This window comes from Pristiophorus japonicus, unplaced genomic scaffold (genome assembly GCF_044704955.1).
Source record: "Pristiophorus japonicus isolate sPriJap1 unplaced genomic scaffold, sPriJap1.hap1 HAP1_SCAFFOLD_937, whole genome shotgun sequence".
Taxonomy (NCBI): Eukaryota; Metazoa; Chordata; class Chondrichthyes; family Pristiophoridae; genus Pristiophorus; species Pristiophorus japonicus.
The window spans coordinates 65,962-89,804 of record NW_027254865.1 but is presented as its reverse complement, the minus strand read 5'-3'; the positions used below and the strand labels follow the sequence as shown (position 1 = coordinate 89,804).

Sequence of the window (23,843 nt, the reverse complement as noted above, 5' to 3'; positions counted from 1 at the left end):
ATAACGGTGAGCGCTGTTAGCCTCACTGTTATTTTGACAGCAGATCCTAGCCCATTGAGTTAATGTATTACAATGTAGAACTAGCACTGGATCGCAGAATTGATGTTCCGAATGTAGGAATTAATGTGCTGGAGAGATGCAGGATTAGGGACAGACTTGGGAATTAAGTGTTTAAAAGAAGAGATTTTGAGTAGCTCTGTCGTGTACATCTGCAGGCGCATGCAAGAGAGAATTGGTTCCATGTTAGCAGACTTTTACTGGTATCTCCCATATTAGCATGCGTTCTTTGGTTTAAGAACGAGACAAAGAATTTATATTTATATAGCGCCTATCACGACTTCGGGACGTCCCAAAGCGCTTTACTGCCAATTTTTGAAATGTAGTCACTGTTGTAATAAGAAACACGGCACAGCAAGCTCCCGCAAACAGCAATGTGATAATGACCAGATCATCAGTTGAAAGATAAATATTGGCCAGAACACCGCGGTGAACTACCCTGCTCTTCTGAGAAATAGTGCCATGGGATCTCTTGCATCCACCTGAGGGGACAGACTGAGGAAGCACAGCACCTCCGACAATGCAGCACTCTCTCAGTACAGCCTTGGGTGGTGTCAGCCTGGATTATGTGCTCAACTCTCTGGAGTGGGACTTAAACCCAAGACCTCCTGAGTCAGAGGCGAGAGTGCTACCCACTGAGCCACAGCTGATGGCTTGTTTGCACTTTAATATGGTGTGTTTCAGTAAGGTTTTTGACTTATCGCCTATTAAAAAGGATTCTTTTGTGGAGTGTCTTCATTGAAAATTCCAAACTAAATTATGAGTATATATTTTACCGACTGGCCTAGCAGTGGGCCTACAAAGCATCAGTGACTACACTTTATTAAAAAAAAAATTAATTGGCTCATGAAATATTTTGTGGATGTGAAAAGTGCTATATATAAATGCAATTCCTTCCTTTCTTTCTTCCCCCTTTTTCTCAAGAACTTAGAATGACATTTTTTGGGCAGGATTAAGGAACAAGGACATTGAAATATCACTGTAGTTATAGCACAAACATAAAGGTGGTTCTTTATATGTGTCTTGGCTCTCTGCCACCTGCAGCACTCTAATTTTTTATGTACGAATATCATCCCTTTATATCAAATTGTTCTCTATGCTGCCGGTCCATTGGAAAGAACCAAAGTACCATTACAGAATGAGGATTTTTGTGGGATAAGAGCTGGGGAACAGCAGCGGATTCCTTGTTTCCTTTGTTGCCTCAAACTCTGGGGTTGTGTCCCAGTTGAGACCCATTTTGTTAACTGCGTTGCTTCTACATAGAGACTGAAGAACATTTAAAGAATGAGGAAGTCCACATGTACAGTTGGTAATCTGATGCTCTCTCTCACTAATCTGTAGGAAGACAAACTTGAAAAGTTAGAGCTCAGTTTCACAAACTGAGAAGGTTGACTGGTGACTCGACGAAGATCTTCAAGGTTATGAAAGATTATGATAGGCTAAATGGTGACTGATTGTTTCCACAAGTTAGTATCGAAAAGGGCAAAAATGTAAGCTGTAATCGCAAAAAGAATTAAAGGAGAGGTTTGACTTTTTTTTCACAGAAGTTGGTTAGACTGTGGAATTCTCTTGTCGGTTATTGAAGCAGTCATTGGCCTTTATTGAACCCCCACGACCTATTTCCCTTAGCAGAGGGGTCAACAACCAGGGGGCATAGATTTAAAGTAATTGGTAGGAGGTTTAGAAGGGATTTGAGGGGACATTTCTTCACCCAGAGGGTGGTGGGGGTCTGGAACTCACTGCCTGAAAGGGTGGTAGAGACAGAAACCCTCACCACATTTAAAAAGTACTTGGATGTGCACTTGAAGTGCCAGAACCTACAGGGCTATGGACCTAGAGCTGGAAAGTGAGATTAGGCTGGATAGCTATTTGTAGGCCGGCACAGACACGATGGGCCGAAATGGCCTCCTTCAAAGCTGTAAATTTCTGTGCTCCAGTTGTGACTGCACAAACACTAAAAAAAAAATCCTATTTTAATTGTACAGATATGTACCATGGAATTATCACGAGACCATACCAGGAAAATATGACTTCACTGAAGACAGAGATTTAGAATCCTTCTTAAAGTTATCCAGTGATGTTGGCTTGTTGGTCATCTTGCGAGCTGGGCCCTATATGTGTGGAGAATGGGACATGGTGAGTGCAATTACATTCGGAGGAGAAATTATCATTTGAATTTACAAAAAGTACTTTGAAAAACTCAATAGTTTTTCCATTTTTAAAGGGTGGTCTTCCTGCCTGGCTGCTGCGGAACGATTCAGTTGTTCTTCGATCTTCAGATCCCGGTAAGACACACACAGCGCAGATCTGATCTATTTTGCATTGATAAATAACATGAAAATATAAAACTTTGAAGGTGATCACTTTCAGTGGGAAAAATAATTGCCAAATGAGAACTGGTCAATCGAGTTATTTTTACATGCAACACACGAGCATTTTACATTGAAAAAAGAGCCCTGTGGACGGTATCAGACTGTGTATTTGTTGCTTTTTCAGGATTTTTGACCATTTTTCCATGGAAAGGGATTTGAATTTGATTTATGTTGAAGTGATGCTTTTTCAATTAAAGCAAACTCACTAAAGTTTAAACCCCACCTTACAGCCACATGTTGGAGCCACTGGGACGATAGGGGCTTTGTTGCCTTTTTCGCAGGTGACCCCAGTAAACATTCACGCCTTGTGTGGTTGGAATGTCCCTCCATGTTGAGTTTACAGAAGCAAAAAGAAGACACTAGAAACATCCCAATAATAAATAATCAAGGGACTATAGGGAGGGGGGAACTTAAAACAATCACTATCACTAAAGAAAAAGTACTCAGTAAATGAATGGGACTAAAGGTGGACAAGTCCCCTGGACCTGATGGCCTGCATCCTAGGGTCTTAAAGGAATTGGCTACAGAGATAGTGGCTGCATTAGTTGAAATCTACAAAAATTCCCTGGATTCTGGAGAGGTCCCACAAATATAACACCACTATTTAAAAGGGTGCTACCCAGCGCCGAGCCTGCTGCCAACATCTTGCTGTAGGCAACTAGGCCCATATAGCAGTGCCTGGTCTCCAGTCGTTTTGGACCCCCCTTGCCACTGGATCAAGACCTTGCTCAGCTAAGCCCGTGTGGTAGCCGGTGTGCAACGACCACCCCACGTTAAAACAACTACACAAGAGATTGGTGTGCAAAATCAAAGCACATGGTATTGGGGGTAATATACTGACGTGGATAGAGAACTGGTTGGCAGACAGGAAGCAGAGAGTCGTGATAAACGGGTCCTTTTCAGAATGGCAGGCAGTGACTAGTGGGGTGCTGCAGGGCTCAGTGCTGGGACACCAGTTCTTTACAATATACATCAATGATTTGGATGAAGGAATTGAGTGTAATATCTCCAAGTTTGTAGATGATACTAAACTGGGTGGTGGTGTGAGATGTGAGGGGGATGCTAGGAGGCTGCAGGTTGACTTGGACAGGTTAGGTGAGTGGGCAAATATAATGTGGATAAATGTGAGGTTATCCACTTTGGGGGCAAAAACACGAAGACAGAATATTATCTGAATGGCGGCAGATTAGGAAAAGGGGAGGTACAACGAGACCTGGGTGTCATGGTTCATCAGTCATTGAAAGTTGGCATACAGGTACAGCAGGCGGTGAAGAAGGCAAAAGGTATGTTGGCCTTCATAGCTAGGGAATTTGAATGTAGGAGCAGGGAGGTCTTACTGCAGTTGTACAGGGTCTTGGTGAGTCCTCACCTGGAATATTGTGTTCAGTTTTGGTCTCTTAATCTGAGGAAGGATGTTCTTGTTATTGAGGGAGTGCAGCGAAAGTTCACCAGACTGATTCCCGGGATGGCAGGACTGACATATGAGGTGAGACTGGATCAACTGGGCCTTTATATACTGGAGTTTAGAAGGATGAGAGAGGATCTCATAGAAACATATAAGATTCTGACGGGACGGGACAGGTTAGATGCGGATAGGTTGTTCCCGATGTTTGGGAAGTCCAGAATCAGGATACACAATCTTAGGATAAGGGGTAGGCCATTTAGGACTGAGATGAGGAGAAATTTCTTCACTCAGAGAGTTGTTAACCTGTGGAATTCTCTGCCGCAGAGAGTTGTTGATGCCAGTTCATTGGATATATTCAAGAGGAAGTTAGATGTGGCCCTTACGGCTAAGGGGATCAAGGGGTATGGAGAGAAAGCAGAAAAGGGGTACTGAGGTGAATGATCAGCCATGATCTTATTGAATGGTGGTGCAGGCTCGAAGGGCCGAATGGCCTACCCCTGCACCTATTTTCTATGTTTCTATGTTTCTATGTTTCAATGTAACTGTTCAGCCATCAAAGAACTCACTTCAGGAGTGGAAGCAAGTCTTCCTCGATCCCGATGGATTGCCTATGATGATGATGATGCACGAAGCTTGTGTCAAAGAAGGAAGGGAGAGTGGGGGCGTGGGGAGGCGAAGGTGAGGCAGCAGACCTGATAGATAGCTGCATGGACCAACCCCCCGATTGATCTCGGGTAACAACTTCCTGTGCGATAATTAACCGGAAAATAAAGACCCACGTGCTATGCCATGTGTAAGGGAGATTATAGCATCCAATTCGGATGACTATGGGAATACATGACAGCACTACTCGGGTTATGTGACCCTATAACCAGATATTGGGTAGTGCAGGAGAGCACAGGACATGGGGTCACTGCCACCTCATTGGGCAACTAGGGATGGGCAATAAATGCTGGCCTTGCCAGCGATGCCCACATCCCAAGAATGAATAATAAAAGAAAAATGCACCTTACTACATAAGGGACCAGCAAATTGAGGTGATTTCCTCTACCCATCCCATACCTGATCTTTACTGAAAATTAGGACCGTTTTGATATTTCCTGATATCTTTGTTCTCATTCCAGCTTACCTCAAGTTTGTTGACAAATGGATGAGTGTTTTGCTGCCCAGGATCAAACCATTTCTGTATCAGAATAATGGACCAATTATTACTGTACAGGTATGGAGTGTTTTCTGTTAAAACTAATGATTGAACTGATCAGTAATACCGATGAATGATTAACAGTATCGGGGGAGGGGGGTAACCCAGTCTGTTGAAGCATCAACAACTTGCATTTATATAGGCAAATATCCCAAGGTGATTCACAAGTGTCATCCGACAATATTTGACACCGAGTCTCATGAAGTAACAGGACAGGTGAAAGAGATAGGTTTTAAGGAGCATCTTAAAGAGGAGGAGAGGTTTAGGGAGGAAGTTCCAGAGCTTGGGGCCTAGACACCTGAAGGCAGGCCAGCGGTGGGGCAAATAAAATTGGGAATGCACACGTGGCAAGAGTTGGAGGAACGTAGAGTTCTCGGAGGGTTGTTGGGCTGGAGAAGGATACAGAGTTGGGGAGGGGGAGGCCCTGGTGGGATTTGAACACAAGGATGAGAATTTTAAATTCGAGGCGTTGCTGGACCGGGAGCCAAAGTAAATCAGCGAGCACAGGGCTGATGGGTAGCCAAAGAACAGCAGAAGGCCAGAGACTACATTTGTAAGTAGGCTGAATTTGTGGAGATTTTGCTGTGATTGGATCGGTAAGAGTGGAACCTCACGAAGGCACTCTCATTGAGCTGGACAATGGACAAGAGGCGTTGAACAAGGCTGCTGTAGTTGAACATGTCAAAGGCTACAGAGAGGATGAGGAGAGATGGTGCACCCTCGTCACAGTCACCAAGGATGTCATTTGTGACATTGGTGAGGGCCATTTCAGTGCTGTGGCAAGGCAGAAATCTGACTGGAGAGACTCAAACATTGAGACTTTGTGAGAAAGATGGACACGGATTTGGGAGGCGAAGTGAGTTCAAGTGGAGAGTTAAATCACCAAGAATGAGGAGTCCTTTAGTGCAGAGGCCGAGGAAGTAAGAACCGAAAATGCTAGAAATACTCTGCAGGTCAGGCAGCATCTGTGGAGCGAGAAACAGAGGTAACGTTTCAGGTCGATGACCTTTTGCTAGAAGTGGAAAAAGTTAGAGATGTACCAGGTTTTAAGCAAGTACAGAAGCAGAGAAAGAGGGGGGAGGGGGGGAGGGGGGGAGGGGGGAAAGAACAAAAGGGAAGATCTGTGATGGGCTGGAGAGACTGAATGACAAAAGGGATGATGGTGCAAGGCAAAAGGAGATGACAAAGGGACAAGTGAAGAAACAAAAAGATGAGTCTAGAAGAGGTGTAAATGGGAATGGCAGCTGCCCTGTGGAAAAATAGTTGCAACGGTTCTGATCTGAAACTGTTGAACTCGATGTTGAGTCTAGAAGGCTGTAAAGTGCTGTTCCTCAAGCTTCGTTGAGCTTAGTTGGAACAGTGCAGGAGGCCAAGGACGGAGATTGGTGGTGCAGTGGGGAATTAAAAGGACAGGTGGCCGGAGGTTCGGGGTCATGCTTACGGACTGAACGAAGGTGTCCCGCAAAGCGGTCACCCAATCTGCGTTTGGTCTCCCCAATGTCGAGGAGACCACGTCGTGAGCAGCGAATACACTATACTAAATTGCAAGAAGTACAAGTAAATTGCTGTTTCACCTGGAAGGAGTATTTGGGGCCCTGGACAGTGGGAAGGGAGGAGGTAAAAGGGCAGGTGTTGCATCTAAAGGGGGAAGGCTGTCTTGGTGAGAAACATTTGATAGAAGGGGCGGTAGGGAATGAAGATTTTAATGGAGAGGCGAGAGGAGTGGAACTAGATGAGGTGCTCAAAGGAGAATGTACCAGCGGAGTAGTGGAAGAGGTGTGATTTGATGAGGGCCACACCACAACTGTGGCAGCTTGGGTGGTGCAGGTAGTAGAAATTATAGACCGATGGGGAGGCTTCAGCAAGGCGTAAGGTGTCACTACCCGCGAGCCCATATTTCCCTCAAAGCCGAGATGTTGCTCCAATTGTGAGCAATAAGGTCGTGGATAGCAAGGGCTATGTTTGCGAATGAACAGACATCCTGGAAGGAAATGTGGAGAGGTGTGGTGATTATTATCTGCCAGCAGAGTCCAAGGATGCAGTGGTGGGATGGGAAGAAGGTTGGCGAGAGCAGCCCCAGTGAGAGCGCTGTGTGGGAAGGTCGGCAAAAGGAAATAGAATTGTTGCTCATGATGAGGCAGTAGTCTCTTTCAGTCTCACAACCCCACGAGATGTCTGCGCTCCTCAAATTCTGCCCTCTTGAGCATTGCTGATTATACCTGGTCAACCATCGATGGCATTGCCTTCAGCTGCCTGGGCCCTAAGCTCCCTCTCTAAACCTCTCCGCCTCTCTACTTCTCGTTCCTCCTTTGAGACGTTCCTTAAAACCTACTTCTTTGACCAAACTTTTTGGTCAGTTGCCATAATTTCTTCTTGTGTGGCTTGGGTGTCAAATTTATTTGTTTTGTCTTATAAAAGGTGCTATATAAATAAAAGTTGTTGATGGACCATTCGGAGAATGGCAGATAGACACACAGTAGCTGTGGGCTTATCCAGGGAGGATGCGAGCCTGAAATGGCAACAGGAGAGTAGGAAGGCAGAGGAGTAGTGATTGGGTGGGGGGGGGCGGTGAGGAGGGGGGGGTCGAAGGATGCAAGAGGAGGGGAAATAAAATGTGACCAGACTGGGTGACAGGAAAGGAATAAGCAGGCTACAGCTAAGCAGCCAGCAATGCACTGATGTGCAGTATTGAAGCTTGGTACGTTTCAGCAGCAGCTGGGAGATGGACATTGTAGGCTAGAATAGGTTCCTCAAATTTGAAACCACTAGCAAAGCAGAGTCACAGCAACTGACTCTTGCAGAGCAGTTCTGGTGGCAGATGAATCCAGGAGTCTTGGCGATCAAATTTAAGCATAGCACCAGCCAGTGAAAAGAGCACCATTTTAAAACGCGAAACAAGCAGGATTAGTCGGGTGATCTCATTGAAACATAAGGGGCCCAAGTTTCCACAGGATAAAAAACGGGCGCCCCTCCGAGCTGGGCGCCCGTTTTTCACGCCTAAAACGGCGCCAGAAAAAAAACTCGCGATTCTGGAGCGTTCTGCAGCTCCTTGTCTGTTTGGCGCGGCGCCCAGGGGGGCGGAGCCTACACTCGCGCCGATTTTGTAAGTGGGAGGGGGCGGGTACTATTTAAATTAGTTTTTTTCCTGCCGGCAACGCTGCGCGTGCGCGTTGGAGCGTTCACGCATGCTCAGTGTGAAAAAACATTGGCACTCGGCCATTTTTGTAGTTCTTTGTAGCTGTTTAATTTTTGAACATTTTTTAATAAAATCACATTGCCATCAGCACTGAGGCTACCCTTCTCACTGTCTCCTTCCCCTCCCTCCCCTCCACGGCAACAAACAGCTCTCTCCTTCCCCTCCCCTGTGCGGCAACAAGCCGCTGTCTCCTTCCCCTCCCTCCCCTCCCTCCACGGCAACAAGCCGCTGTCTCCTTCCCCTCCCTCCCCTCCCTCCATGGCAACAAGCCGCTGTCTCCTTCCCCTTCCTCCACGGCAACAAGCCGCTGTCTCCTTCCCCTCCCTCCCCTCTCTCCACGGCAACAAGCAGCTGTCTCCTTCCCCTCCCTCCACGGCAACAAGCCGCTGTCTCCTTCCCCTCCCTCCACGGCAACAAGCTGCTGTCTCCTTCCCCTCCCTCCCCTCCCCTCCACGGCAACAAGCCGCTGTCTCCTTCCCCTCCGAGGCAACAAACCGCTTTCTCCTCCTCCCCCCCCCCCCCCCCTCCCGCTCAACGGCACGAAAGGCTTTCTCCCCCCCCCTCCCGCTCAGCGGCACGAACGGCTGCAGAATTCTCCCTGCCTGAAGCACTTTCACACAGGTAGGATGATGGTTTATTTAATCTTTTCTTTGCTTATAAATGTTTATTCAGATTGGATTTATTTGTATAAGTATAAATAAGGATTTATTATAGAATTTAATGACTTCCCTTCCCCCCCCTCCCCCCCCACCTCGTTCTGGACGCCTAATTTGTAACCTGCGCCTGATTTTTTAATGTGTAGAACAGGTTTTTTCAGTTCTACAAAAATCTTCACTTGCTCCATTCTACTTTAGTTTGGAGTACGTTTTCACTGTGGAAACTTTCAAATCAGGCGTCAGTGGCCGGACACGCCCCCTTTTGAAGAAAAAATTCTGTTCCAAAGTGGAACTGTTCTACCTGCCTAGAACTGCAGAAAAAAAAATGTGGAGAATTGCGATTTCTAAGATAGTCCGTTCTCCACCAGTTGCTCCTAAAAATCAGGCGCAAATCATGTGGAAACTTGGGCCCAAGATTCTGAGGGGGTTTGACAGATAGGTGCTGAGAAGTTGTTTCCCCTGGCTGGAGAGTCTAGAACTCAGGGGCTTAGTCTCAAGTTGGTCATTTAAGACAGAGATGACGAGGAATTTTTTTCACTCCGGATTGTGAATCTTTGGAATTCGTTACCCCAAAGGGCTGTGGATGCTGAATCGTTGAGTATATTCAAGCAAGAAAGACTTGCATTTAAATAGTGCCTTTCACAACCACTGGACATCTCAAAGCGCTTTACAGTCAATGAAGTGTTTTTAGAGTGCAATCACTGTTGTAATGTAGGCTGAGATAGATAGATTTTTGGTATTGGGGATTGGGTGGGAAAGTGGAGTTGAGGTCGAAGATCAGCCATGATCTCATTGAATGGCAAAGCAGGCTCGAGGGGCCGTACGGCCTACTCCTGCTCGTAATTCTTATGTTCTTGTGTTAATGTAGATTTTTAAACTTAGTGATTGGTATTTTTCAGTCCCGATCTGTTACTTGCTGATTGGTACATTTGACCTAATCCGGTGCAATTTACCATTTTGGCAGTCCTCAATTTTTGTTTATGCTCCTGATGGTGCAAAAAATCTTTACTTGTTCCTGTAAATTCTCCTGAGTTCACATGAGAGTTTTGGTTAAAGAAGGCTTGTGGGTCAATTGGATCTCAAAATATCAACACTACCTTCCCATTACAGCATTCAGCTGTTTCTTCAGTGCTCTGGCCTCGACCTCTCTTCAAACCACTGATCTTTATTCCTGCCAAGCCCCACTCTTGAATATGTAATCTAGGCTGACACTTCAGTGCACTTAGGAGAGAGTGCTGCATTGTTGGACGTGCCAAGTTTCAGATGATAAACCGTCTGTTCGTAAACGAGGTTGCATGCCACGCTTCAACAAAGAACAGGGAAGCTCTCCAAGTATCCTGGACATAATTTATCCTTCAGCCAACAGCACTTTAAAAATAAAATACCAGTGTTATGTATGTAATAAAGGTACAAACTGAGTACTGTTTAACTAAACAAGGTACACCCTTGGCTCTGCTTTATTACGGCCCAAAGTGCCTGACTCTCAAAATGTCTGGCCTTTTATACCAGAGCAGCACCATGTGCGTGCTGCTCAGTGGCCTCCAACAATGACACCATCTGGTGGCTACAAACAGCATGTACATACATGACAACCAGAAAAACTGGTTGGTTGTCTCATGGATGTTTGTGGAGCAGTTCTGTTTGCAAATTAGCTGCTCTGTTTGCCTCTAAAACAACAGTGACTACACTTCAAAGGGAGCGAAATTGCTCTGTGCCCTGATTGGGGTAACCAGCTGGGGCCGGGACTTGCTGTGCCTGGTGCAAGTGTCCCACCCCGGCCACTGAATTGAGCTTACCACCCCTCACAGGAAGTGCAGTGCAATCTCGCGCACCCAACTTCCTTTAGGGGCGCTACTGGGGCGTTGAGGGAAGCGCTACGCGAATGCTCCGCATGGCGCTGACACGCTTCAACGCCCCTCCCCTTCACTTAAAGGGGAGGGCCTCTGCGCACTCTGCAAGGCCTCTGATGGCCACCAGGGCAGCGTGGGACCGGGTCTGTAGCCCGTCACCCAAAATGGAGTGCCGGGCTGCACGATGGCGGCTTGGACCACGCTCGGGCCGCCATCCTCTAGCTGACTTGAGAGTTGCCAATCCAGAAAAGATGGTGGCCCCACGCCCTCCCCTTTAAGTACTGCCCCGAGTGCGCATGTCGGCCAGCTTCACGACCCGTGAAGTTGGCGTTGACATCCAATCACGCCAGCCTCGCGGGGCAACAAGGGGTCACTGTGGGCCAATGAGGGGTTGCAGCGCATAACAATGACGTCATCGCCGGTTGTGAGGCAGCCCAGGGCACCTCTCCAAACTGCCGGGAGACAGTAGCACGCCCCTCCCATTGCCCTATCTATCCCCTTCTGCTCCTTAACCATCTGGGTCAATGACAGTGTCCAGGAAGTAAATCTCTTGTTCCTGCTCCCACTGTGCCTCTCCCAGTAGACTAAAATCACCTAAAACAATTGTATTCAGTCTCAAAATATCCCTCCCTAATCTTTTTGTACAGTTCAGCATCCGTAGACTCGGTGATAAGAACATAAGCAAGAGGAGCACAGCCCCTCGAGCCTGCTCTGCCATTCAATAAGATCCTGGCTGGTCATCGACATTTTCCTGCCTGATCTCCATATCCCTCGATTTCCCCGAAAGTCGAAATATCTATCTATCTCAGCCTTGAATGAACTCAGACTCAGCATCCACAGCCCTCTGCAGCAGAGAATTCCTAAGATTCACAACCCTGTGAGTGAAGAAATTCCTCCTCGTCTCAGCCTTAAATGGCCGACCCCTTATCCTGAGACTGTGCCACCTAGTTCTAGACACTCCAGCCCAGGGGAAACAACCTCTCAGCATCTAACCTGTCAATCCCCCTCAGAATCTTGTATGTTTCAATGCGATCACCTCTAATTCGCTCTTGGGGTGCCACTTAAAGGGGAGAGCGCAAGCACCCCTGGTCTACTGAACCCTCATAGACACCAACCTGTTCTCAATCCCCATTCCCCCTTTGTTCTGTTCAGTCTACTTGGGAGCTTGCTCATCTTCCTGTTTCCTGTTGTGTTGGATCTAGACCATTCATCACATCAACCTTTTCGTTTTTCTGATACTGATGGCCCTGCTTGTATTTCCAGATATTTCTGTTTTCATTCAAGAAAAATCAAGATCTTTGTGTTGTGTATCTGTAAAGCATGCACTCCCATGTTCCGCCACCAGGGAGTGCATCCCCTGAAGTTCCAAGGGATCCCAGCATCTCTTGGGAGCACTGTGTATAAGCCGGCCCCGAAGGCCTGTTCCTCACTCTGGAGTGTCTTAATAAAGACTGAGGTCACTGTTACTTTAACCTCCCTGTGTGCAGTCTCATAAGTAACACAATACTTTGTCTTCCCCAAACCCCTTTCCCAGTTATTTACATAACTTATCCTTGCTGTATTTCCAGTGGATTTGTAGTAGCATCAGCCGTGACTCAGTGGGTAGCACTCTCTTGTCTGTGAGTCAGAAGGTTGTGGGTTCAAGCTCAAGAGACTTGAGCACAAAAATCTAGGCTGACACTCCAGTGCAGTGCTGAGGGAGTGCTGTATTGTCGGAGGTACCATCTTTCGGATGAGGTGTTAAACCGAGACCTCGTCTGCCCTCTCAGGTGGACGTAAAAGATCACATGGTACTATTTTGAAGAAGAGCAGGGGAGTGATCCCTGGTGTCCTGGCCAATATTTATCCCTCAATAAACATAACAAAAACAGATTATCTGGTCATTATCACATTGCTGTTTGTGGGAGCTTGTGTGCAAATTAGCTCCTGCATTTCCTATATTACAACAGTGACTACACTCCAAAAGTACTTCATTGGCTTTAAAGCGTTTTGAGACGTCTGGTGGCTGTGAAAGGCACTATTTAAATCCAAGTCTTTCTTTCTAGTATTTGCATTTATTTATTTTTGGATTTCCTTCTTCCCTCCCCAAACTTAACTTCCAATTCTCAGTTATTTGAAAAATAATTTTGATCCCCCCCCCCCCCCCAATAATTCCCACTGAAGTTTACCATTGGTGTAACACTCCATCAGGGACTTCCTCACTGTTGAGTCGCAAAGTAACCAGCACCTGAAATAATATTTGCCGTTGTCTGGGCCTGGCTGATTACCTCAGTATCAACATGACCCATAAACATCCCAGTGTGGTCCAGATGCAAACACTAGTTCCCTCAGCAACACAAGTACTCCTACCATACAGCCCCTTAACTGAAGAGTTTTTATTTAATGGCTTGATCTATTTAAAAAAAAAGACAGCTGAAAGGTGATACCATTCTCCGTGATTTTTCTTTGCTCTATTTCCCCCCCCCCTTCCACCCCCGGCCGTTGTTTGGAAATGTGGTGTTTGGTTATCCTATGGCACAGGCTGAATATTGTTGTTTAAGAACGTAAGAACAGGAGTAGGCCATCCTGCACCACCATTCAATAAGATCATGGCTGATCTGATCATGGACTGAGCTCCACTTCCCTGCCCACTCCCCATAACCCCTATTTCTGCCCTAAATTTATTCAGTGTCCCAGCTTCCACGGCTCTGAGGCAGCAAATTCCACAGATTTACAACCCTCAGAAGAAATTCCTCCTCATCTCTGTTTTAACTGGGTGGCCTCTTATTCTAAGATCATGCCCTCTAGTTCTAATCTCCCCTAACAGTGGAAACATCCTCTCTGCATCCACCCTGTCAAGCCCCCTCATAATCTTACACGTTTCGATAAGATCACCTCTCATTCTTCTGAATTCCAATGAATAGAGTCCCAATCTACTCAACCTTTCCTCATAAGTCAAACCCCTCATCCCCAGAATCAACCTAGTGAACCTTCTCTGAACTGCCTCCAAAGCAAGTATATCCTTTCGTAACTTTGGAAACCAAAACTGCACGCAGTATTCCAGGTGTAGCCTCACCAATACCCTGTATAGCTGTAGCAAGACTTCCCTGCTTTTATACTCCATCACCTTTGCAATAAAGGCCAAGATACCATTGGCCTTCCTGATCACTTGTTGTACCTGCATACTATCCTTTTGTGTTTCATGCACAAGTACCCCCAGGTCCCACTGTACTGCAGCACTTTACAATCTTTCTCCATTTAAGTAATAACTTGTTCTTTGATTTTTTTTTCTGCCAAAGTGCATGACTTCACACTTTCCAACATTATATTCCATCTGCCAAATTTTTGGCCACTCACTTAGCCTGTCTATGTCCTTTTGCAGATTTTTTGTGTCCTCCTCACACATTGCTTTTCCTTCCATCTTTGTATCGTCAGCAAACTTGGCTACGTTACACTCAGTCCCTTCTTTCAAGTCGTTAATATAGATTGTAAGTAGTTGGGGTCCCAGCACTGATCCCTGCGGCACCCCACTGGTTGCTAACCAGAGAATGAACCATTTATTCCGACACTCTGTTTTCTGTTAGCCAATCCTCTGTCCATGCTAATATATCACAATATACATTAATGATTTGGATGCAGGAATTGAGTGTAATATCTCCAAATTTGCAGATGACACTAAACTGGGTGGCGGTGTGAGCTGTGAGGAGGATGCTAAGAGGCTGCAGGGTGATTTGGACAGGTTAGGTGAGTGGGCAAATGCATGGCAGATGCAGTATAATGTGGATACATGTGAGGTTATCCACTTTGGGTGCAAAAACACGAAGGTAGAATATTATCTGAATGGTGGCAGATTAGGAAAAGGGGAGGTGCAACGAGACCTGGGTGTCATGGTTCATCAGTCATTGAAAGTTGGCATGCAGGTATAGCAGACGGTGAAGAAGGCAAATGGCATGTTGGCCTTCACAGCTAGGGGTTTTGAGTGTAGGAGCAGGGAGGTCTTACTGCAGTTGTACAGGGCATGGGTGAGGCCTCACCTGGAATATTGTGTTCAGTTTTGGTCTCCTAATCTGAGGAAGGATGTTCTTGCTATTGAGGGAGTGCAGCGAAGGTTCACCAGACTGATTCCAGGGATGGCTGGACTGACATATGAGGAGAGACTGGATTAACTGGGCCTTTATACACTGGAGTTTAGAAGGATGAGAGGGGATCTCATAGAAATGTATAAGATTCTGACGGGTCGGGACAGGTTAGATGCGGGAAGAATGTTCCCGATGTTGGGGAAGTCCATAACCAGGGACACAGTCTTAGGATAAGGGGTAGGCCATTTAGGACTGAGATGAGGAGAAACTTCTTCACTCAGAGAGTTGTTAACCTCAGGAATTCCCTACCGCAGGGAATCGTTGATGCCAGTTCATTGGATATAATCAAGAGGGAGTTAGATATGGCCCTTACGGCTAAAGGGATCAAGGCGTATGGAGAGAAAGCAGGAAAGGGGTACTGAGGTGAATGATCAGCCATGATCTTATTGAATGGTGGTGCAGGCTCGAAGGGCTGAATGGCCTACTCCTGCACCTATTTTCTATGTTTCCATGATTCTATGATTCCAGACTTCTGTTCTGAAGGATATACCAATGTCTGAGGTGCACGAGAACAACTATTCCAATCACCATCTCCACTCACCTTGCCCTCTCTCCTCTGAGTTCACAGCCCTCCTGTATAAACTTTCATTTCTATATTCACAGCCAGCCCCTTGACCTTGCCATTTCACGTGGTCTCTCTACTCCCATTGTCTCAATCACAGTCAAGGCCATCTCTGCTCATTTCCTTGAATCTCTCCACTAACATCCTCCTTCCAACCTCACTTCCTTCTACTTCCACCACTGATCATTTATAACTACACTTTCAATCTCCAAACTGACTAGCCTTTGGTCTTCCATTCGCCACAATACTTCTGCAACTGTCTTATCTGCTCAACCACTCCCTCACCAGCAGCTTTGATACATTTTTTCCCAGTAAATCCCTTACTCTCTCCCACCTTGGCCGTTGCCCCTGGTACGGCTAAGAGGCACAAATGTAAACGTATCTGGTGCACAGCTGGTTTAGCCATCCATCGGCAGAAATGCTGGCACTATTGGGCCTTGCTCTCCTCTGCCAAAGCTGCTCATTAATCCAGAATGATCCTGAAATGTAAAGATAATCTCTGCCTTCTTTTCTCCAGTGCAAACCATATCTTTAAACCCTTCTCTTCTGCCCTCACTTCCAACCAAAAGTGTGAGGAGCTCATGGACATCGTCCCTAAAATTAAAACCATCCGTTCAGCTGCTTCTGACGCTTCTATCCATTTCCTCTTGCCCACCAAACTTCCCTGAAGGTTTCCCTGCTCTAGCCCTGAACACACACCTTTCTCCAGCATCTCTCTTATCTCCCTCGTGCCCTTTCTTGTCCATGAAACTCATCTCCTGCTCTCCTGACCTTATTCCCAGTTAATTACTGACTATACAACTTATTTTCCCGACTCCCATGTTCACGTACTGTCCTCCCTTGTAAATCTGCCATCATTACCCCCACCTCCTCAAAAAAAACCTTGAACCCTCTGTCCTTGCCCAATTTCCAATGTCCCTTTCCTCTCCAAAGTCCTTGAACGTGTTGTCTGCTCCCAAAGCCACGCCCATCCTTACGGCTAAAGTGATCAAGTGATATGGAGAGAAAGCAGGAAAGGGGTACTGAGGTGAGTGATCAGCCATGATCATATTGAATGGTGGTGCAGGCTCGAAGGGCCGAATGGCCTTCTCCTGCATCCATTTTCTATGTTTCTATTACCCCCAACCCCGTGAACCTTTATCTTGTGCAGTAACCTTGTCAAATGCCCTCTGGAAGTCCAAATACACCACATCCACTGGTTCTCCTTTATCCACCCTATTTGTTATATCCTCAAAGAACTCCAGCAAATTTGTCAAACATGATTTCCCCTTCATAAATCCATGCTGACTCTGCCTGACCGAATTTTGCTTATCCAAATGTCCTGCTACTGCTTCTTTAATAATGGACTCCAACATTTTCCCAACCACAGATGATAGGCTAACTGGTCTATAGTTTCCTGCTTTTTGTCTGCCTCGGACAAGCGTCGGAAGAAAAATGCAACTCCGATGCGGCATATTGTGTTTGTCCACAGTTTGTGGAAATGTCCAACACCAAGACGCAGTTTCTAACATTACACAAGCAATTTTATCGACAATGTCAGTGGTTTGTTTTTCAAAGTTGTATTACATTTCGTACATGTTATGCTTTGTGTTATTTCTACCTGCATATACTTGCCTGAGTAAAGAAGAAAAAAGACCACCTAGAGCAGTCGTCTTAGGCAGTCCCTTGGAGTCGAGCCGTATACAGAAACTATCTGAGCTCTAGTTGCTGATTGCCTGGGTTTTAAAAAACGGAGTCATTTGATTGGATGGTGCCTGCTCATTGGAAAATTATTCGTTCATTTCGACCTTTTTTGTTTCATACTTATTTGAGCCAAGCAGCATGAAACTTGAGTGTATCTTTTGAGCAGCCCTGATTTTTAACCCCTCCACGTTTGTGACACTTTCGTGTGATGACCTGAGATATGACGCTTGTGGGACCTCGCTTTCAGCTGTCATGATATGAGCTTGCGGTAGACACAAGTTTAATTATGTAGATAAGTAAATGCAGTGAGCTAATGCATTTTACTTGAGTGTATAGTGTAGCTCAATAAAGCAGCACAAACCATTTTTTTACTTTGTTTCACCTCTAATTCTGCCCGCTTGAGCATCCATGATTATAATCGCTCAACCATTGGTGGCCGTACCTTCTGTAGCCTAGGCCCCAAGCTCTGGAACTCCCCGAGTGAACCTTGCTACCTCTCTACCTCTCTCTCCTTCTTCAAGACGCTCCTTAAAACCTCTTTGACCAAGTTTTTGGTCATCTGTGCTATGTAGTTCGGGACCTGGAATATTAGGTCCTTCATTGAAACATCTGTGAACTCATCCCTTTTTAGCATGGAAGCAAGTCATCCTCGCTTCGAGGGACCGCCTGTGATGATGATGATGATATTGTGAGTTAAATGGCTTGCAACTAATTAATCGACTTAATGCTAGTAAATGGCATTTTTTTGTTTGTTTTTTAAACAGCAAATAGCTATCAGCAGTATTTGTGCAATAGGATGGTGGTTTTTAATGTAACTAAAATTGGCAAGCGGGTCAGAATTGTTGTGGTGTTTTAGGTGGAGAACGAATATGGTAGTTACTTTGCCTGTGACTACAACTACCTACGGCATCTACTGAAGCTCTTTCGGTACCACCTGGGCGATGAGGTTGTTCTGTTCACAACGGATGGAGCAGGGAAAGGGTACCTCAAGTGCGGTGCTCTGCAAGGGCTGTATGCTACAGTGGATTTCGGTTCAGGTACGTTGAAACTTTTGAAAGAACTGAAACCCTTCAACTATTCAGGCTAGGGAAATGTTTCCATTTACATCTCTCATCACGAAAACAAACCCTGCTGCTGCTTCAGTAATGCTGTTCAATGCCAAGAATGACTTTGTTACTGTAATATTTAAGTCTGCACAAGTAAAAAATATTATAATCGCTATTTTTGCTGTACCTGTCTTCTGGTTCCCCATTTTTCGCTCGCCCTCGCTCTCTCTCTCTCATTATTTTAGGTTTAATTTTACTTTATTTTAAATTATTTCTTGTACACCCCATAAATGTTTTAAAAAGATACTGTCCTTCTCTTTTTTGTCCCATGCTGATTGAATTCCACTGCCTTATTTTGGTAAAGGGTCACATACCAAAAGCAATACCTTCTGATGGAGTGGAAACTAGTGTAAAAAGCTGGGTTTTTTTAATATACAAAACTTATCAAAATAGAGGGAAAGGAAGACGAACAGGTAGTGACCATGCTATCTACTTTCAAAAAGAGGCAGCTATTGGGCTCAATAGACTTTAAAATGCAGGAGGTAGGTGATGGAATCTGGCACACCAAAACCATCTTAGTCGGGCATGCGCAAATGCATTGGCAAGACAACGAGTGCATTAAACTGCTCCGAACTGCGCTATGAATGGAAGAATGCAACAGGAAAATCGGGAAGGTAACCAAGATCTGAAGTTGGAGTCATTGTTCAGACCAGTGGGCTGGAGGGTGCCCAAGAGGAAGAAGCAGCACATGTCCGAGGTTTGGGTTGAACTTGGTTGGAGTAGTGTGACGGGCCAAGGATAGAACTGTTGGATTGAGAATGGGCAGGGTGCGCTGCAGGGAGATCAGGATCATACTTTGTGTAACATGCAGATACAGTAAGCAATTAAGAAAGCAAATGGTATATTGGCCTTTATTACAAGAGGATTTGAGTACAAGAGTAAAGACGTCTTACTGCAATTATATAGGGCCCTGGTGAGACTGCACTGCACCTGGAGTATTGTGAACAGTTTTGGTCTCCTTACCTAAGGAAGGATATATGTGCCATAGAGGGAATGCAACAAAGGATCACCAGACTGACTCCTGGGATGGGGGGGGATTGTCCCATGAGCAGAGATTGAGTCGACTAGGCCTATATTCTCTAGAGTTTAGAAGAATGAGAGGTGATCTAATTGAAACATGCAACATTCTTACAGGGTCGATGCAGGGAGGATGTTTCCTCTGGCTGGAAGTCTAAATTCAGGGGTCACAGTCTCAGAATAAGGAGTCGACCATTTAGGACTGAGATGAGGAGAAATTTCTTCACTCAGAGGGTGGTGAATCTTTGGAATTCTGTACCCCAGAGGGCTGTGGATGCTCAGTCGTTGAGTATAATCAAGACAGAGATTGATAGATTTTTGAATATTAAGGGGATAAAGGGATATGGGGATAGTGCAGGAAGGTGGAGTTGAGGTCGAAAATCAGCCATGATCTTACTGAATGGTGGATCAGGCTCTAGGGGCCAAAAGGCCTACTCCTGCTCCTAAGTCTTATATTCATATGTTCTTATATTGGGATTTGTTTTTAACCTCTTTGTTCTAGGAAGGATTTTGCGGTTAATTTATATTATGTAGTAAATATTATTTACAGTATAATCCGAGTTTTTGAAGAAGTGACCAATTAATGAAGGGAATGTAATAGAAGTAGTGTAGATACGTTTTATAAGGTGTCTTGAGGCTTGGTAGAAAAATTCAACAGTATGGTATATGAGGAAATATAGCAGCGTGATACAAAGTTGGCTGATGGACAGAAAACAAAGGTAGAGGAAATGGGTGTTGCTTGAATGGAAGAAGGGGTACTTGGAAATGGTGTACCAGAAGGGCCAGTGCTGTTATTGATGATTTGGACTTGGATACAGGGAGCCCAATCTCAAAATCTGCTGGCAACACAAAACTAGTACATTTGATAAATTGGCAAGGAGGACTTTTGAGGAAAAAAACTTAGGTTCGCAGAAGGTGCTGATGTGTAACACTTGCAGTTTAATATAGATAAATGTGAAATGATACATTATGGAAGGAAAAACAAGGAATGGCAGTATACACTTAATGGAAGATACAGAAGGATGCTAATGAACAGTGAGACTTCGGAATTCAAATGCACAGTTTTCTGAAAGTGTGACATTAGTTAGATTAAGCCATAAAAAGGAAATCCAGTATTTTTTAAGTTTTATGAATAGAGACATAGAGCACAAGAGTAAAGAAGTAATGATAAATTGCACATAATATTGGGAAGGTCACAGGATGTTGCATGCAGTTTTGGTTGCCTCTTACAGAACAACAACAACTTGTATTTATATAGCACCTTTAACATAGTAAAACGTACCAAGGTGTTTTTTAAAAAAAAATTGACACCGAGCCAGATACGGAAAAATTAGGGCAGATGACCAAAAGCTTGGTGAAATAGGTAGGTTTAAGGAGCGTCTTGAAGGAGGAAAGAGAGGCGGAAAGACGTACGGAGAGAATTCCAGAGCTCGGGGCCTCGGCAGCAGAAGGCATGGCCGTCAATGGTTGTGCAATTATAATCGGGGATGCTGAAGCGGGCAGTATTAGAGGAGTGCAGATATCTCGAGGGGTTGTGGGACTGGAGGAAATTACAGAGATAGGGAGGGGCGAGGCCATGGAGAGATTTGAAAACGAGGATGAGAATTTTGAAATCGAGGCGTTGATCAACGGTGAGCCAATATTGATCAGCAAGCACAAGGGTGATGGGTGAACGGGACTTGGTGCGAGTTAGGACACGGGCAGCCAAGTTTTGGATGACCTCAAGTTTACGTAAGGTAGAACGTGGGAGGCAAGCCAGGTGTGTATTGGAATAGTTAAGTCTAGAGGTACCAAAGTCATGGATGAGGCTTTCAGCAGCAGATGAACTGAGGCAGGGGCTGAGACGGGCAATGTTACGGAGGTGGAAATAGACCGTCTTCGTTATGCCGCAGATGTGTGGTTGGAAGCTCATTTTGCAAAGGGGATGGAGTATAAAAGCAGGGGAGTCCTGCTGCAGCTATACAGGGTATTGGTGAAGCCACACCTGGAATACTGTGTGCAGTTTTGGTTTCCATATTTGCGAAAAGATATACAGGTGCGGTGTCCAAAATCTGGAGCTCCGGACTCCGGGACGATTTGTGGCAGGGTCGTCTGGAATCTGTAAAATGTTCCGGAATCCGGACCGGACGACCCTGCCCGAGCTCGGGCCTCGTCGCTGCCTGACCTTGGGACCTCGCCTCGCCGCCATTACCTCGGGGCCTCCTCGCCGGCCTGCGCGAACACCACCTTGGCGGGGCTGGCTCATCCGGCAGCCTCCTCGACGGACCCCGGCGGCCCGCCCGACAACATCCTTGGTGGAGCCGGCCCCAGACGGCCCAAACAGGTCCTAGGCAGGTATCTTTCCCCCCCCCACCACCCCTGCTTTCTGACGTTCCGAAATCCAGAAATACCAGGACCTGGGCTCGGGTATTTTCGTGACGTCAGAAAGACATTCCAAAATCCGGCAAAATGCAAAATCTGGAACGGCCTCGACCCCGAGGGTTCCAGATTCGGGACACTGCACCTGTACTTACTTTGGAGGCAGTTCAGAGAAGGTTCACAATGTTGACTCTAGAGAAGAGGGGGTTGACTTATGAGGAAAGGTTGAGTCGGTTGGGCCTCTAGTTATTGTAATTCAGAAGAATGAGAGGTGATCTTATCGAAACGTATAAGATTATGAGGGGGCTTGACAAGGTGGATGCAGAGAGGATGTTTCCACTGATGGGGGAGACTAGAACTAGAGGGCATGATCTTAGAATAAGGGGCCGTCCATTTAAAACAGAGATGAGGAGAAATTTCTTCTGAGGATTGTAAATCTGTGGAATTTGCTGCCTCAGAGAGCCGTGGAAGCTGGGACATTGAATAAATTTAAGACAGAAATAGACAGTTTCTTAAACGATAAGGGGTTATGGGGAGCAGGCAGGGAAGTGGAGCTGAGTCCATGATCGGATCAGCCATGATCTTATTGAATGGCGGAGCAGGCTCGAGGGGCCGTATGGCCTGCTCCTGCTCCTATTATGTTCTTATGTGCACAGATGGTGGCCATTCGGCTCATCGTACCTGTGCTGGCTCTTTGATAGAGCTATTCAATTAATCCCACTCGCCTGCAAATTTTCCCTTTGCTAGTTTGTATCCAATTCCCTTTTGAAAGTTATTATGAATCTGCTTCCAGCACCCTTTCAGGCAGTGCATTCCAGATCATCGTTACGTGCAGCGTAAACATGAAAAAAAATCTCCCGTCTCCCCTCTGGTTCTTTTCCAGTTACCTTAAATCTGTGCCCTCTTGTTAACGTCCATCTCACCATGGAAACAGTTTCTCTTTATTTACTCGATCAAAAACGTTCAGAATTTCGAATACTCTATTAAATCTCCCCTTAATCTTCTCTGCTGTAAGCAGAGTAACTCAGCTTCTCTAGTCTCTCACTAGAATAACTGAAGTCCTTCTTTCCTGGTACCATTCTAATAAATCTCTGCATCCTTTTTAAGGCCTTGCCATCCTTTCTAAAGTGTGATGCCCAGAATTAAATACACTACTCCAGCTGAGGCCAAAGCAGTGATTTCTAAAGGTTTACCATAACTTAACATACCATAAAATTGTACTATTTAGTTTATATTGCCTCTCCTCATTCTTCCTTCCAAAATGCACCACATCACACTTCTCTGCCTTTGATCTGTCATGCGTGTCCCCCATTTCACCAGTCTGCCCAAGTCCTCCTGAAGTCTGTTACTATCCGCGTCGCTGTTTACTACATTTGAGTTTTGTACCATCTGCAAACCTTGAAATTATGCCCTTTATACCAAAGTCCAGATCATTAATATACATCAAGAGCAGTAGTCCTAATACTGACCCCTGGGGGGACACCATTATATATCCCTCCAGTCTGAAGTACAACCGTTTACCACTACACTCTGCTTTCTATCTCTTTAAAAAAAAATGTTTGTATCCATACTGCTACTGCCTCTTTAATCCAATGGACTTCAATGATGCCAACAAGTCTATTATGTGGCATTATCAAATGCCTATTGGAAGTTCATTAACGCAACCTTACCCACAGTACCCTCATCAATCCTCTTTGTTACTTCATCAGAGAGCCTTTGGTTATTAGATTAATTCTTTGGCAGCAGCATGGCCTGGTGTTGGGCTAGACCCCACCCTGACCTACAGTAATCCCTACCAATAACTTGCTTAGCTCCTCGTCATTGGTTACTGAAATAACGCTACCATGTTATACCGGCCATCACGCTTGGCGGATAAATCGCGTTTGCACGAAGGCTCCCACTGTAAGCGTTGGGGTTTATACTTCTAACTTTTTAAATTATTGAGCCATGTTCAATGATCAAACATCAAGTCTTTTTATGTCTCACTTTGTACACTGCTGTGTTTTATTGACAGGTGGGAATGTGACTCAATCATTTCAAGCTCAAAGATATGCAGAACCTCATGGACCAATGGTAAGCATCAACTGCCAGACATACTTTCAGCCAGTCAGATTTTACTGCAACGGAGGATGATTGGAAGGAGAGTTTGTGCTATTTGGTGGAGTTATTAGGTATTTGTATTGTTGCCTTGTGTACAGCTTACTGGATGGAGATTGCGCCTTTTTAAAGTGAGACAAAAAAGAGTATATAAAATGGGAAAAT

General features: G+C 45.5%; 1 protein-coding gene across 3 annotated transcripts in view; it reads left to right on the top strand.

Annotated features, from left to right (window-relative positions):
- Positions 1–23,843, top strand: part of LOC139257940 (beta-galactosidase-like) — a 75,970-nt gene that overhangs the window by 3,503 nt on the left and 48,624 nt on the right. For 2 of the 3 annotated variants that reach the window (XM_070874682.1, XM_070874683.1), the window contains exons 3-7: positions 2,043–2,193; positions 2,282–2,342; positions 4,959–5,053; positions 17,957–18,137; positions 23,596–23,654. In XM_070874682.1, coding sequence (XP_070730783.1) covers positions 2,043–2,193; positions 2,282–2,342; positions 4,959–5,053; positions 17,957–18,137; positions 23,596–23,654 — 547 coding nt within the window. The remainder of the gene's footprint in view (positions 1–2,042; positions 2,194–2,281; positions 2,343–4,958; positions 5,054–17,956; positions 18,138–23,595; positions 23,655–23,843) is intronic. The other variant, XM_070874684.1, reaches the window with a different exon arrangement.